Consider the following 15937-nt stretch of genomic DNA (forward strand, 5'->3'; position numbering starts at 1 on the left):
AAACTGTCTCTGGAACTAATTTCATTTTTTGAAAAAAAACCCACTCCCAGGGGTCAGCGAGCATGAAAATTTAACTCACTCACTACTCAAAGGGTTAAACATAGGGTCATTTAATAATAAAGTGAGTTACTATGTTGCTATTTCTAATTTTAAGTTAGCCTATGACTACATTGTCTAGACTTTCACTGCAACCCATCTTCACCAGCCACCTGACTGTATTCTCCTCCTTCTTGCCTGTGCCCTCCTCCATGAGGCTGGTCCTGATCACCCAGCCTAGGCCCAATGTCTACAACACACTGCACTCCCCAGCCATCTCACTCACTGATGAACCCTTGTATTTATCTACTTGTATTTCCTGCAGGTAATATCATGTCTTATTCCTTTCGGCTCTCTGGGGCCTAACACAGCACCTAGCAATCAACAAATGTTTACTGAACTAGACTGATTCAATTATTTTCAAACAGAGATTATAAAAGTTGAGAATTTTGAAAATCTTTTATATAGTCTAATAAAGAACAGATTTTTCAAGGACATTAGAAGAGACTATTTCTTACCCAAAGTACTAGCATTCATATGGAACTACAAATCTGTATACTTCTATCATATTTATTCCACAATACCTTCAAGTTCCCAAATAAAAGTGAAATAAAAAGAATCACACATAGGGCCAGACAATCTGGCTGCTGGGAAGGTCCTGGGGCTTAATCTACCTAGTGTCCCTATTCTCTCAGCAGTCTGCCATTTGATTTGTTATGTGAGATGGTAAAAGAAATTTCTCCTTCTCTGTATCTTGCATAAATTGCACAATGGTCTAAATTTCTCGTCAGGTAGCATGGTGTGTTCATCTATTTCCAAGGAAAAACAAAACTGTTCTGAATTTAAACCCATTTTAGAACAAAACCGTTTTTTCTTGGTTCAGCATTATATGTAACGTGAACTATGAATCTCATTCATAAATCCAGTAAACACCTATATGCGCAAGGCACTGTGCAGGGAAGGCACCGGGCCCTGGGAGAGCTGCGTCTCAGGAAGCAGGCTCCCCGCGGGTGTCATTACTGGACGGTGTTATGCAAGGACCATGAAAACCACGGTGTCAAATTCAGGGATCCTAAAAAAGGGAAGAAAATAAAAATACCCTGTAATCACCAAAAAATTTAGTAAGTGTCAATTAGTAAACATGTAGTTTTAAGAGTTTTATTCCTTGACAAAATAATTGGTATCATATTCATAGTAACCTAAAACCCATTTCCTTCAAATTGCAAAGTTGGTGGAAAGTTAACCTGAGTTGGAAATGTTCAAAGCATTTGTCCCCAACCCTATGAAATATGTATATATAGACATATATATAGACACACACACACACATACACACATAGAGAAACACAGAAGCACACACACTCACAACCTGCACATGCTTTCCTATGTACTATGATAGTGAGGCAAATATGAAGAAAGAATAAGAGAACAACAGAATTAGGACATAAATATGTTAAAGGATGTGAACCATTTTCACAGAGATGAGAAGAATGAATGATTAATTTCACAAGATGTACAGATCATGGGAGGAAGGAAAAGATAAAGAAAGAGAGATAGAGGGAGGAGTGAGACAGGCCAGACAGACTTCATAAACTGCCCTGTCTTTGTGATAATGGCAACAACAAGGAACAGTGGACGCTCAGGAACTGAATACATTACCTTACCTATATACCTGTGCCTCACCGATTACTTTAACTCTTTTCATTTGTATTTGTGGTCCCAAAATTTTTTGTTAAAAATTATTCCTTAAGAAATCTCTTTTCCAAAAGCCTCCCATTAAATTCTTAAATTTTGATTCTAGAAGCCTTTAAGGTGACTTTAAGGTTCTAGCAATAGACAATCAATAGAAAGGGAAATAGTGGCAAAAGAAAGAAGTTACTGATTGCTCACTGGAGAGTCTAAAGTTACTCTCACCAACCATACGTCATAAGACGGCAGGGGGGCGGTAGGCGGGGCAATGCCCGAGGAAGGTGCCAGCCCGGATGGACGCAGGGACTCAAGCAATATCCCCCTGCCCATCATAGGTTAAGCATTCTCTCCCACAAACAGAAAGTGCGGATCCTTTCAATTCAAACCCACACTGGTATTTTACCAGTACGATTCAGAAAAGAAAAAAATATATCATCAGAAATGTGCCTCGTCTAGCTTCAATAATACACAATTAATATAAAGCCAATGATTGCTTAATACTATTTCTCAACTAATTAATTTCACTGAATTTTACACTTAAGCCTGACCAGGCGGTGGCGCAGTGGATAGAGTGTCAGACTGGGATGTGGAGCACCCAGGTTCGAGACCCCAAGGTCACCAGCTTGAGCGCAGGCTCATCTGGTTTGAGCAAAGCTCACCAGCTTGAGCCCAAGGTCGCTGGCTTGAGCAAGGGGTTACTCGGTCTGCTGTAGCCCCACGGTCAAGGCACATATGAGAAAGCAGTCAATGAACAACTAAGGAGCCAAAATCAAGAATTGATGTTTCTCATCTCTCTCCCTTTCTGTCTGTCTGTCTCTATCTGTCCCTCTCTCTGACCCTCGCTGTCTCTGCCCTCCCCCCAAAAAGAATTTTATGCTGAACATCAAGAATATAGAAACTTGGCCCTGGCCGGTTGGCTCAGTGGTAGAGCGTCGGCCTGGCGTGCGGGGGACCCGGGTTCAATTCCCGGCCAGGGCACATAGGAGAAGCGCCCATTTGCTTCTCTACCCCCACCCCCTCCTTCCTCTCTGTCTCTTTCTTCCCCTCCCGCAGCCAAGGCTCCATTGGAGCAAAGATGGCCCGGGTGCTGGGGATGGCTCCTTGGCCTCTGCCCTAGGCGCTAGAGTGGCTCTGGTCGCGGCAGAGCGACGCCCCGGAGGGGCAGAGCATCGCCCCCTGGTGGGCAGAGCATAGCCCCTGGTGGGCGTGCTGGGTGGATCCCAGTTGGGCGCATGCGGGAGTCTGTCTGACTGTCTCCCCGTTTCCAGCTTCAGAAAAATACAAAAAAAAAAAAGTTAAAAAAAAAAAGAATATAGAAACTTAAAGGAATTCTAGGAAGACCATGGCAGCACAGTGACTGAATTTTCCCAAGTTCCCCACATAAAAGGCAATGTTCATTTTCAATACTCAAAAGCAACCGTGTTAATATTTTATGTGACTTGTATTTACCCCCAGCCTCCACTCCCATGCAGTAATGTATTTTCCATGCTCATGACCGAGGTATATACATGATTGTTTCTCACTTAGGTAACATAAGAAAGGTAGGAAGTTCCAACTTTCCAAGTGCTTATGGGTTATAATATTCTGGTAGGATAATTCCTGTTAAGATCTGTAGATTTTTGTTTGTTCATGCTTTCTGATGTTCAGCACAGAGCTAGGTCCACAGTTGCAGAAGAACAGATCCTTGTTGAACTGAGCTGATGAACTGGCTTTGATTAATCCCAGCCTGACCCAGTATCCCGCACGACTAGGGAGGGGAAAAAAGACGGCCCCACCATGGACTGCTTCTCCCAGCTACCAAGTGGAGGAAGGGGGGTTCCAGTTGGTGGTCCGGTGCAAGCTGTGAGCAGGCCACTGGAATGTCAGGCTCTCAAGGACCACCTTGGGGGTATAAACAACAAAAATACCTCTTGTCTCTATCAGTGCTTTGAATGAAGTTACCACAGGTCCCTCTGGTGGCCGCACATCTTTGAGAGCTACGCTTCCCTCTGCCTTTGATGCATTACAGAGTCCCCTCAGTCCCTTTGTTGGGGTTAATTCCACCACCAAAGCAACTCTAAATTGGTTAAAGGTTCATTAGTGCGCAACAAGAAGAGCTTGATTAAATAAATGATGCTACATCCATACCATGAATACTAGGCAGCCAATAAAAATCATGCCTCCTCAGACTAGTCACATAGAAGAAAAGCTTAAAATACATAGGTAAGGTGAGCAAAAAGCAGTCTCTAAATGAGTCGTCACAGAATAATCATGTTAGACAAAGATGATAAGCAGTTTTTATTTTATACTCTTTCCATTAAGAACCCAGTTCTCAGCCAAAATCTCTAAATATATACAGTTCCAAACCCCGATTTCTCAATGTTACTCCTTTTCCTCCTGCGTTTCCAGTCCTGGGTTGAACCCCACCACCCCCACCGGCTGGCTGCTCCTGCAAGCGTGGGGAGGGTAGCCCTCTTTCTGGAGCCTCGCTGTGATCACACCTGACGCCCGCAGACAGGTAGGGTCAGCAGACAGAGAACCAGCAGGGCAGGCTGCGTGGACCCCCACCTGCTCTGGAGACATCAGCAGGAAGGGGAGAGCTGGGACTAAGAGTAAGCAGCTACTTGGCAGGGGCTATTCCCAGCAGCCAGGGCGGTGGCCCCCAGCTCCTGGAGCACCTGTCAGGAGGATGACAGAGGCAGTGCCCCCAGCTCCAACCTGTCTTCCCTCCGTCCTGCCTTGTGGGGGCTGCAGCAGGGAGCCCCACTTGGCACTGCGGGAGATCTTGTCTACACACGGACATACTGCCTTGACCCCAGTATAACACAAGCTAGGCCTTTGCACCCATTACGTCATCTTTGCTGTGTGACGTCGTCAGAGGCAGGGAGGCAATAACTGGAAATTACACGTCATTTTTGCAATGAAGCCTAAAGTAAAAAAACCACAAGAGCAGAAACATACACCAGATAGTGCCTTCAGGGAAGAGAAGATGGAGAGGAGGAAACATTTTACGTCAGACAGAAATGAAGCGTCTGCCCTTTACAAGAGGCAAGCTTCTGGTTGGCACGTATAGAAAAATTGAGGATGGGCAGAAAATCATTTACAGAAAGGGGGAACTGAGCAAATAAATATATACACTGAGAATCTTGAGAGCTGCAGAGTTACAGTAGGCCCAGAGGGGAGCTGGTACACTGCGGTATTTTGTTAGAATTGGTGGTAGGGGTGCTAACTCGTGGTACTTAATAAACTTAGAAATATAGACAGAGAAACAAAGATGTGTGTGTGTGTGTGTGTGTGTGTGTGTGTGTGTACATACATGTACACGTATAATACAGCTCCGTCTGCTGGGAGGTCTAGGCGGAGTAACATCCCCCCAGGAGCAGCGAGGGCCCCCAGCATCCATTAAAGCAGTGGTTCTCAACCTGTGGGTCGCGACCACGGCAGGGGTCGAATGACCAAAACACAGGGGTCGCCTAAAGCCACTGGAAAATACATTAAAGGGACTCACGTCACCCGGACACTCGATACCAAGTTCACTCTCCTTGGAGTCATTTTCTCAACTAATAAATCTTTATTTACTTGGCTGCAGACAAACAAACAAACAAGTAACAACAAAAGTTCCTTTTCCTCCTATAGTCATAGATATTTACTCCTTTTTCTCTTAAGCCCACTTTATCTAGCTAAGCCTGCCTAACTTTATTAAAGACTAGACAACAAGTAGTGTGCTATAAAATTTTATCTTCATAATAGTTTAGAATAAGCAAAAACTGAAGTTATATACGTTTATAAATATAATAAATACATAGTCAACATGTTCATATTTTTGTGTTAAAATTCATTCAAGTTTTGGGGTGGAATGTTAAGCAAGTTTAATTGATTCTTCAAAGGTCACACATATCATAGGAATATTTTCTACAGCCGAAAGAGTTCACCAGACACGGCCAGTATTCTGTATATAAATAACACCATCCAGCTTGTCCCTGTCTGCACCTCACGGTGCCCTTTTAACAACGTATCATAAAGTCAATTCAATCAGTATAAACATTTTTACAGAGTGAATTTTGCAAGCAAAAAAACAGAGTAGGTGATGTCTGACTTCTAAATTCCATTCTCTTACCTAGTTACACAGAATACAAAGCTACTGACCTTTGCAAATTTAGCTTGTTCGTGTTTTCAGGCTTTTGACTAATTAGAACAGAAAGGTAAGGTAAAAGATAAATCATCCTGGTCATTTTTCAACTTCTTCAACCTGGTGCTTTTTCAACACAAATAGGGTGACTCTGATTGCCCCAGCAATGTCCAGGGCATCAAGGTTTCAAATAGTAAAGCACACACACGAGGACTCAGGAACGGCTTTCCAGCTTCTCTAATAAAATCCCAACTCCCCCCAAGATCTCTTCACCAAGATCCAGTTCTAGGGCAAGTGCCTTCTATAAAAACTTTCACAAGGATCGCCTGATATGCTCAGACCGGCTTCTTAAAACAGTCAATTATGCATTCATCAAATATTACTACATGCCATCTGTGACTTACTAGTTATTTGTATTTTACGGATCTTCTAAGTACCAATCCAGTACACCACTTATGTTGGGTGTTATGATTTAAAAAGAAAAAGATGAATCTACCTTCAAGGGATTAAAACAACTTCCTTTTACCACATGTCACAAGGCAAACAAATTGGTTACATTCACCTCCCTCTCTCATCACTGCTGGTTCTAAAGAAACAGTGGCTGGTAAGGGTAATCCTGCAACTCCGTCCTCAACACCACGTCCTCTCACGTGACTCTACCAGTCGCCCCTCCACCAACAAAGATATCAGGAAGCTCCTAAACAACATATAAAAGCTGCTCTTAACGCGACAGCCACTGCAGCTACTACTCTTTTTCCCCCAAAGCAAACTTCTTCCACACTGTCTCCCTCCACCCTCTGCCCTCCTCCGCCCTGGCCCACCACACCCTGAGTCCTGACCCTACTCCCATCGCAGCTCTCTTTGTGGCCACAATGGCTTTCCCCACTGCTAACTCCAAACACTCTTTATTCCTCAAGTCTCCATGTTATTTCCTTTCTCTGGCCAACTCTCTTACTTGCCCAAGGTCCCCCACGGGCAGCAAGTTACAGAGATGTCCACAGACAAACTGCTGCCAAACAGCAAGGCTTTTAACCACTCCTTCGACTGCTTTCCAAAATAAAGCAGGAGCAAGTCCACAGAAGAACCGCACCCACAATCTTGATACTAATAATGCCATCTTCCCATGTGGGGCCAGCAAACTATTTTTCTCCAAAGCAATGGTTCTAAACCAGAGGCGATTTTACCCCTTGGGGGCAGGCATTTAGCAACCTAAGAGAACATTTCTGATTGTCATGACTGGGGAGAAGGGATTTTACTGGCATGTAGTGGGAAGAGGACATCCCACATGACACAGGACAGCCCCCCACAACAAAGAACTATCCAGTCCAAAATGCCAATACAGTCCTGCAGCTGAGCAACCCTGGTCCAGAGCCACAGGGCAGGAGGAAAAGAGAGGATGCAGCTGGGATGACTCCAGGGTGTGCAGGAACACTGCTGACACAGGGTGGCAAGGAAGGAGAAGGAGTTATGCTAGGCAACCTTGTGCGAAACAACCAAAGAGGAGAAAGCAAAACTGCACAGCGGGCAAACTTATTCATAAATGCTCCACATCTCCCACTCAGGAACAAGGAGAGATTTGATTGGCAAGTCAATCAACTGGGAGGGAATGGAGAAGACGGGAAGAGCAGAAGCAGAGGTAAGCAATGACACTCTCGGTTCTACATCTTCCAATTCAGCGCGTGTCTCCTACACGGGGGCGACTGGAGGTCATGCAGAAAACACAGATAAATCAATCATTATCCCTGCTTGCGAGAAGGCTACATTTCAGTGGGGAGGGGGATTACATAATTACATAAGTTACTGTAATCAAAGGGAAAATAAGACATATGTCCTAAGAGAAACACACAGGGCTTCATTCAAATACACACATCTTGCAAGGATTCAGTGCAGCAGGAGAGGGTAATGCTAACGAATATCTTCTTGATCTTCCAGCAAAAGAAGAAAACCGGTGGGCAGCAAATCCTCCATTTTTGTTTGCAAAGCCATAATAAACATAATTAGCCATATAAAATATCTGCTACTTCCAAATAGCCCCACTGCTAATATCCCAAGGAGGACAAAGCTGTAGAGTATTATAGACATCTGACTTCCCACTGATGGACAAGGTAGTTCCCAAGAGCCTAGAGGAAGTCCTGCACTAGAAGCTCTTAGTTTCCTGCCCTTTTTTTTTCTTTTTTAACTTTGGGCGGGTTTTATTTCTCCCGAGGTTGGAAAACCATCCTGAGGACGGCTCTTTAGACACTCCCCTCAGAAGGAGCCTCAAATTCAACATGAGAGGAGAGTTAGAGAAATCCCTAACGGTCCAGCCAACATATATTTTTGATAAAGTGATTATCTTCCTGCAGCCTCAGCTTCCTAAGCCCTTTCCCCCTCTTAGAATTGTTTTCCTTGTAGGCCAGGCAACAATTACCACGGCTACAGGGTGGCAGCGGTTCACAAGCAGTATATCTTACAATACATAAGTGTAGTGTCTCTGATATCTGGTGCTTTTATCACTAATTGCACTATAAAATGTGCTATTAAAACAGGGACAGACAAGATTGTAAAAATCACATAATGGACCATGACCACTTACAAAAGCCATTCATAAATGTGACCGTACCACCTCTTTTTCCAGTTATAGAGTTGTGGGGTTTTTTGTAATTTTTACTTTTAAGGGATACCAACAAAAAAAGAGATATTTAAAAATTATATATCATACATGCTTGCCCTTGAATATATGGTTTTATAAATTTGCTCCAAATTAAAATTACATGGAACGTAAAATGTGCTATGAACACTAAATTCCTAGGGATATTTACATGATCTCTTGAAAAAAATTATAGGCATAGCGACTGCATTTAAGCTGTGATTTCTACTCAAACTTTAGAGCACAGGAGGGGAGGCATGAAAAAAAGCAGAGAAGGATTTCATAATTCTGATCTGTGAAACATGCAATATAGCAAAGCCAATAAAACATTTCTATCTCTGTGGCAAAAACAGAATGATCAAATGTTACTGCCAACTGCCGGAGGACGCGGTCATTGCAGCTGCCTACAACACTTTGTATGTCACGAGCACTCACAAATCCATCGGCAAGTTTTCAAGTGTGCCAAGCAGCAATTCAACCTCTTCACTATGAATTCATATGACAAACCATTAAAAACCCCAGGAATCAGGAATAAGAGAGAATGAAAATAAAAGTATTTGTGTTATCCATTAATAATTCCAATGACTACTCAGATGGAACTAGAAATTTTAAGTAGTGACTCTGATAAACTTCTGAGACTGTCCCTGGGTTTCATTAATCCATTACCAAAGACAAACTAGTTCTAATAATACCATAGAACACAAATACAACAAACCAAACAGTGGCTAGCCCCTATAAAACCAACAATAAGTAATCAATTAATGGATTGGGGTCATTTGTTTTTTTAGTAGAAGAAGTTTCTTTCAACTGAAAAAAGAAACAGACATCAGCAGGAACGTGTGACTGAGCTTGGGTCAAACATGAAAATGCCGTCACCCGTGCAACTCCACAGGGCCTCGTCTCAAGTGTTTCCTTCCATCCTTGTAATGGCCCAGCTTTGCTAAGATCAGAACCTACTTTTAAAACAAGTTGATAAGCATCTTAAATTGTACCTAAATTATTATGTTTTTCTCCTGGAGGTATTAGCTAGCGCTCAAGCTTTCAAAAGACTGTCAGAAAGTCAAAAAGACAGGTTATATATATATAAAAACATTTGCTCTAATTTCAGCCAATAGAGTAATTTAATTCAGTAGCAATCATGTTAAAATATTTTTAATGGTAAGAATAATTTACTTTTTCAAAATGCTATGTATACTTGTATTACTCTAAAACTATGTTGCCCAAACCTAAATAACAATTGGAAACTTATTTTTCACTGGTATCATCTCCCAAAATTATTTCCAAAGACATGCCTAAGCTTTGCTATTAAATACAGTTAAAAGGGGACTGACTACCCACAGGAGCCCACATACAAAACTTACCTTGTCAGATGCCTCAGAAGCCAAGAGGTTAGTTGCAAGGGTCTGTAGCTTATGATGGGCCATGTTTTTCAGGGCAGCAAGACTACGTCTTGTCATGGCTTGTTTTAGGTTGACTGCTGGGTGACTGAGCGAGTCAACGGCAGCAGGAACCGCTTCGTCACAAGCGTTCAGGATCTCCACGGCTGTTATCCCCATGACGCAACGATCCAACGCCCCTGCAAGAAAGACACGTTCACAAGTATCACACACACCGTAACATTTTGAATAGTTTAAAACAAAAAAAATGCAGGGATATTTTTTATGCAGAAATATGTTTTGATAGCGCCTCCCAGAAGCCTCTCCTGGCACCTCCTCCCTCCAATGATCTCTCCTGCAGCACGAACATCGTCATCTCCGCTCCCACAAGGGCCCGGCTACAACTTCCCGACAGAGTCAAGCTCAGAGCCTAGACTGGAGCGACTCCCCCAGACTTCTCTGCTTTCTTTCCCCTTCCCAGATGGCCTCCTGGACCAGTCCAAACCATTACTCTATTTCAAACATCAAATTCTATGACCTCATCTTCCTCTCAGTTGTGTATTAGTCTTAAACAACAAAAACTAAGTTTTTATTCTACTTGAATAATTCTTGATGCTTTTTTTCTCTAGAAAATCCCCACAGACCATGGAAAAAACTATAACTTTGCATTCTATCTGCAAATTTCTTGAGTCTTATTCTAAATTCCCAACCAAACATTTTTCAGTTGATGAAAATACTAACTACTGTGTTGGCTTGTAGCCACTTTGAAGCTTCTTCAGTTGGCCACACTTCCCATTTCCTCCATCAATGTGTTTCTTGCCTAAGTTAGGATGTGAACTCCCTCCAATGGAGAGAACGCCTTTCTGCACACTGTGTCAGGCGCAGTGCCTAGCAGCCCGGCAGGCAGAGAAGGTTCTCACTATAAGAATCTGTGGATCATTTTTTGAAGATTATAATAATGAAAATAAAATGATAATAGGGTATATTCTGATTCATTGAGCATTCTTCCGGTCATTCTAAATGAGGACAAGTTAATTTTGAAAAATAATCATAGTAAACACCAGCAACGTAAATGTTAACAAAACACAAAAATTTTACTTTTTTTTTTTAGCTATACGCAAACATATATATCTGCTTCTCAATGTTGACTGATTATACACATGCCAGTCAAGCTTGCTCCTCCTTCCTTAAAAACTTTAACTCCTAACTCACTGTCCTCTTTCCAAAAGTACCCCTGCAATAATGCTTGGTAGCTGCAGCATTAACATAAGTCAGTGTTTTACTAACCAGTTCATTGAGTGTTGACCAATATATTTTGGAAGGCAAAGCAACAGAAAGAATTGTTACCTGAAACTTCTTGTGTATATGTGAAAAGGAGAATGTATATACTCAAATGAGATTTCAACAATGTTCAAAGGATATGAACAATTAAGAAAAGAAATACAAATGGGTAGTAATCATATGAAAAGATCTCAACCTCACTAATAAAGAAATCCAATTGAAGCAACAATAAAGTATCATTTATACTAATAAAGAAATCCAATTGAAGCAACAATAAAGTATCACTTATGTGTTACCATAACAGATATTCAGTATTCTTAAGGGTATGAGGAAACTAGTATAACACTTTGTTGTTGTTGTTGTAGAGAGAAAAAGAGGGACATACAGACAGGAAGGGAAAGAGATGAGAAGCACCAATTCCTTGTTGTAGCACATTAGTTGTTCATTGATTGCTCTCTCATACATGTCTTGACTGGGGAGCTCCAACAGAGCAAGTGACCCCTTGCTCAAGCCAGAGACCTTGGGCTTCAAGCCAGCAACCTTTAGGCTCAACCTTTAGTGACCATGTCTATGATCCCACACTTAAGCCGATGACCTTGGGATTTCGAACCTGGGTCCTCAGCATCCTAGGCCAACATTCTACCCACTGTGCCACTGCCTGGTCAGGAGTAAAATACCTTTAATATCTGTAAAAATTAGCAACTCTTTCCTTGACAATTTCTATTTAATTTAAAATTCACATATTTTTAACATAGCAACTCTCATTCTGAGATTTATACTAAACAAAAGATTCCTCAAAAAATTAAAAATTTTGTGGCCTTTTGACCCAGCCATCCCACTTTTAGGAATATATCCCAAGAATACCATATCATCGACTGAAAAAAAGAAATGCACCCATGTTTATGGCGGCATTGTTCACAATAGCAAAGATCTGAAAACAGCCCAAGTGTCCATCAGTGGACGAGTGGATTAAAAAGCTGTGGAACATATATACAATGGAATACTATGGGGCCATGAAAAAGAAATAAATATTACCTTTTGCAACAACATGGATGGACCTGAAAACTATTATGTTAAGTGAAATAAGCCAGGCAGAAAAAGAAAGATATCATACGACCTCACTCATTTGAGGAATGCAATGAACAATGTGAATTGAGGAACGGAATTGAGACAGAGGAGGGATCAAAGGGAACAGAGGAAAAGAGGACAGAGAGAAAGGGGAAGATAGAATGGGCTAAACCTGAAGGGAAGGGGGGAGGGCGCTGTGGGGAGGGGGCAAGGGAGATATTGAGGGCAATAAGGGGGAGGGGGGTTGCATTTGGGGCAACTCTAGAATCTATGTTAACACAATTAATTAAATAAAAAATTTCCATATAAAAACAAATTTACATATATACTATTAGTAAGCATATATCAGTAACTATATGTATATATGTATGCATGTGTGTGTAAATATAACTATTACTATCATATTCGTATATACACACACATACAACACAGAGACATATTTACTGATTGTCTTACACACAAACTTAAAAAATTGAAAACGAAATTTATCATTAGTAGATAGGGTCAATGATTAGCTATACCTACTAAAAGGAATACTGTGAAACTGTTATGAAATCAACAAAAGCAAAATGAAGCTCATGTTTAACTTTATGTGTCAACTTGGCTGGGCCATAGAGCTGAGATACTTGTTTGAGTATTATTCTGAATTTTCCTGTGAAGGTGTTTTAGATGAGACTGTATTTAAATTGGTGGACTGTGAGTAAAGCAGAGTGACCTTCATAATGTGAATGGGACTCAACCAGTCAGCTGAAGGCCTGAAAAGAACAAAAGACTGACCTCCCCCAAGTAAGACACAAAACAGAAACTCTTTAAAATGATACACACAAAAAAATAATAATAATTTTAAGTAGCCTAATGGACAGATAAGTAGAGTTTCCAAAGAAAGGAAAGAGAAGAAAGAATCAAAAACATATTGCCTGACCAGGTGGTGGTGCAATGGATAGAGCGTTGGACTGGGATGTGGAAGGACCCAGGTTCGAGACCCCGAGGTCGCCAACTTGAGCGCAGGCTCATCTGGCTTGAGCAAAAAGCTCACCAGCTTGGACCCAGGGTCGCTGGTTCCAACAAGGGGTTACTCAGTCTGCTGAAGGCCCGCGGTCAAGGCACATATGAGAAAGCAATCAATGAACAACTAAGAAGTCACAATGCACAACGAAAAACTATGATTGATGCTTCTCATCTCTCCGTTCCTGTCTATCCCTCTCTCTGACTCTGACTCTGTAAAAAACAAAAAAAAACAAAACATATTTGCATAAATAATAGCCAACAGTTTATAAATGTGTTGAAAGTATATACTCACAGATCCCACAAAAAAGATGAAGAAAACTATAATCAAAATGCTCAAAACCAGATTTTTTTTTTGTCTTTTTAGACAGATTGGTATGGACACATAGCAGTACTGCCCTAGAAGTATTTTAGGCTGTAGGCATTGTTTTCTGATAGAAGTACAAGTAGAAATTCAAGTAGGACTGAACTAGATTATATTCTTTGGCTATTAAGAATACTGTTCAGCCCTGGCTGGTTGGCTCAGTGGTAGAGCGTCGGCCTGGCATGCGGAAGTCCCAGGTTCGATTCCCGGCCAGGGCACACAGGAGAGGTGCCCATCTGCTTCTCCACCCCTCCCCCTCTCCTTCTTCTCTCTCTCTCTCTTCCCCGCCCACAACCAAGGCTCCATTGGAGCAAAAGATGGCCCAGGCGCTGGGGATGGCTCTTTGGCCTCTGCCTCAGGCGCTAGAGTGGCTCTAGTCACGACAGAGCGACGCCCCAGATGGGCAGAGCATCGCCCCCTGGTGGGCTTGCCGGGTGGATCCCGGTCGGGCGCATGCGGGAGTCTGTCTGACTGCCTCCCCATTTCCAGCTTCAGAAAAATCAAAACAAAACAAAACAAAAAAAGAATACTGTTCATGTTTGTCTGAAGTAGATAAGAAAAAAAATCTAGATAAATTCTAGATAAATTTGTGTCCTGAAAGACAAGATGGCAATGGAGTAGGCTGATGTACCAATATCCACCTCCCAGAACCAAAGTGGATTACAGAATAATTTTAAGAACTATCATCTGGAAAAACCAACTTTGGACTAAACTAAGAGGACTCTTCAACCAAGGAACACTGAAGAAGCCGCACCGAGACTAGTAGAAAAAGCGGAAATGTGGAGAGGGCTGCCCAGCTCCCTGAGCAAATGGCAGACGGGAGAGACTTGCGTGGCAGGAAGTGAGTTTAGCAGAGAGGGGAGGGTCCTGAGCCCCAGGAACAAAGCCTCAGCCTGCAGCCCCAGAGCCTAAAAGAGGCATATGGACAGTACTTAGCTGGAAACAAGACAGGATACTGTTTGTGAGAAAGAGTCTGATTTCTCAGACCCAGGATCCTTCTTAAAGGGACCGTGCAGAACACCTCTCTCACAACCACTCACCCGGGGAGAGAGGAGAGGACCGGAGTAGCAGGAAGAGAGTGTAATCTAGGAGGCACAGGGAGAAACATTTTGGGAGACAGCCACCCTAACCCCTGGGACGAGTCACTCCCCAAATCTGAAGTGACTATTTCCCCTGGAAACAGCAATACCAGCAAAGGGAAGCAGGACACCAGCCAAACAAGCTTTCCTGCAGCATTCAGAGCAGAGTTGCTTAGAACAGAGGTTCTCAACCTGTGGGTCGCAACCCCGGCAGGGGTCGAACGACCAAAACACAGGAGTCGCCTAAAGCCATCGGATAAATAAAATATGTATTTCTGATGGCTTTAGGCGACCCGTGTTTTGGTCATTTGACCCCCACCGGGGTCGCGACCCACAGATTGAGAACCGCTGGCTTAGAAGGAGGGAGCTTTCGGGGCTACAGTAGTGAGTGTTAGGGTCTGAGCTGCAGCGCCCACACCCACACAGCTGAGGGCTCACCTGACGGTGGGTGGCGGCAGGACGCGGAAGCATGGTTCTGTCGGCAAGGGCAGAAGCCGGGTGGCCACCACTGGGCTCAGGTGTGAGCTCAGTCTTGCCCAGACGGGGAGGAGTAGGCATGCAAAAGCGGTCAAGCCCAGCTGCCGGCAGCCTGCAATCCAGCCTGCGGGGGAAGGGCAGGAGCCCCAGAAGGGGTGGAGACCAGCCCTTGAGCAAGGGCACAGGAGCACAGCCTTGCCCCGCCTGTGGAACCAAGGCTTGTGGCCTGAAGTGGGAGCCAGCTCCTCCCACTGGGGTGGAGCCAAAAGTCCAGAACAGGCGGAGTCCCGCTACTGAGCATGGGCATGCAGTCTCGCTTGGCCTGTGGAGCCAAGGCTAGCAGCCGTCCCACAAGCAGACTCCTTCTGCAGGACGAGGCGGAAGCCCGGAAACAGGCGGAGACCTGCAGCTGAGCAAAGGTGCTCGCCAATGCCCTCAGGGCCAAGCATAACGCCACCCACAGCCACTCCCATGAAGGAGAGGTGGAAACCACAGCAACAGCCCCAGTGGGCAGGCACTGGCAACGCCCAAACCCAAACGCCCTAGGCAGCAACAGCAGAGGGGGTGGCAGGCCTGCAGACAGACCATACCTAGGGAACAGAGGCCACACCTAGTGGACTCCAGTAGCCAAGACCTTCTTTTACACAGAGAAGATGAGAAGGCAGAGAAATGCAACACAAATGAATCAAGAGAAATCCCCAGAAAAGGACCTGAATGAATCAGATATAACCATATTACCAGATGCAGAGTTTAAAATAACGATTGTTAGGATGCTCAAAGATATTAGAACAACAATAGATGGTCATTATGAACACCTAAAGAGATA

The 15937-nt window shown here is 43.4% G+C and overlaps 1 protein-coding gene across 3 annotated transcripts in view; it reads right to left on the reverse strand.

Moving 5' to 3' along the window:
- WDR7 (WD repeat domain 7) overlaps window positions 1-15937 on the reverse strand; it is a 313941-nt gene that overhangs the window by 241761 nt on the left and 56243 nt on the right. For all 3 annotated transcript variants that reach the window (XM_066246276.1, XM_066246273.1, XM_066246274.1), the window contains exon 14: window positions 9823-10037. In XM_066246276.1, coding sequence (XP_066102373.1) covers window positions 9823-10037 — 215 coding nt within the window. The remainder of the gene's footprint in view (window positions 1-9822; window positions 10038-15937) is intronic.

This window comes from Saccopteryx bilineata, chromosome 11 (assembly GCF_036850765.1).
Source record: "Saccopteryx bilineata isolate mSacBil1 chromosome 11, mSacBil1_pri_phased_curated, whole genome shotgun sequence".
NCBI lineage: Eukaryota > Metazoa > Chordata > Mammalia > Chiroptera > Emballonuridae > Saccopteryx > Saccopteryx bilineata.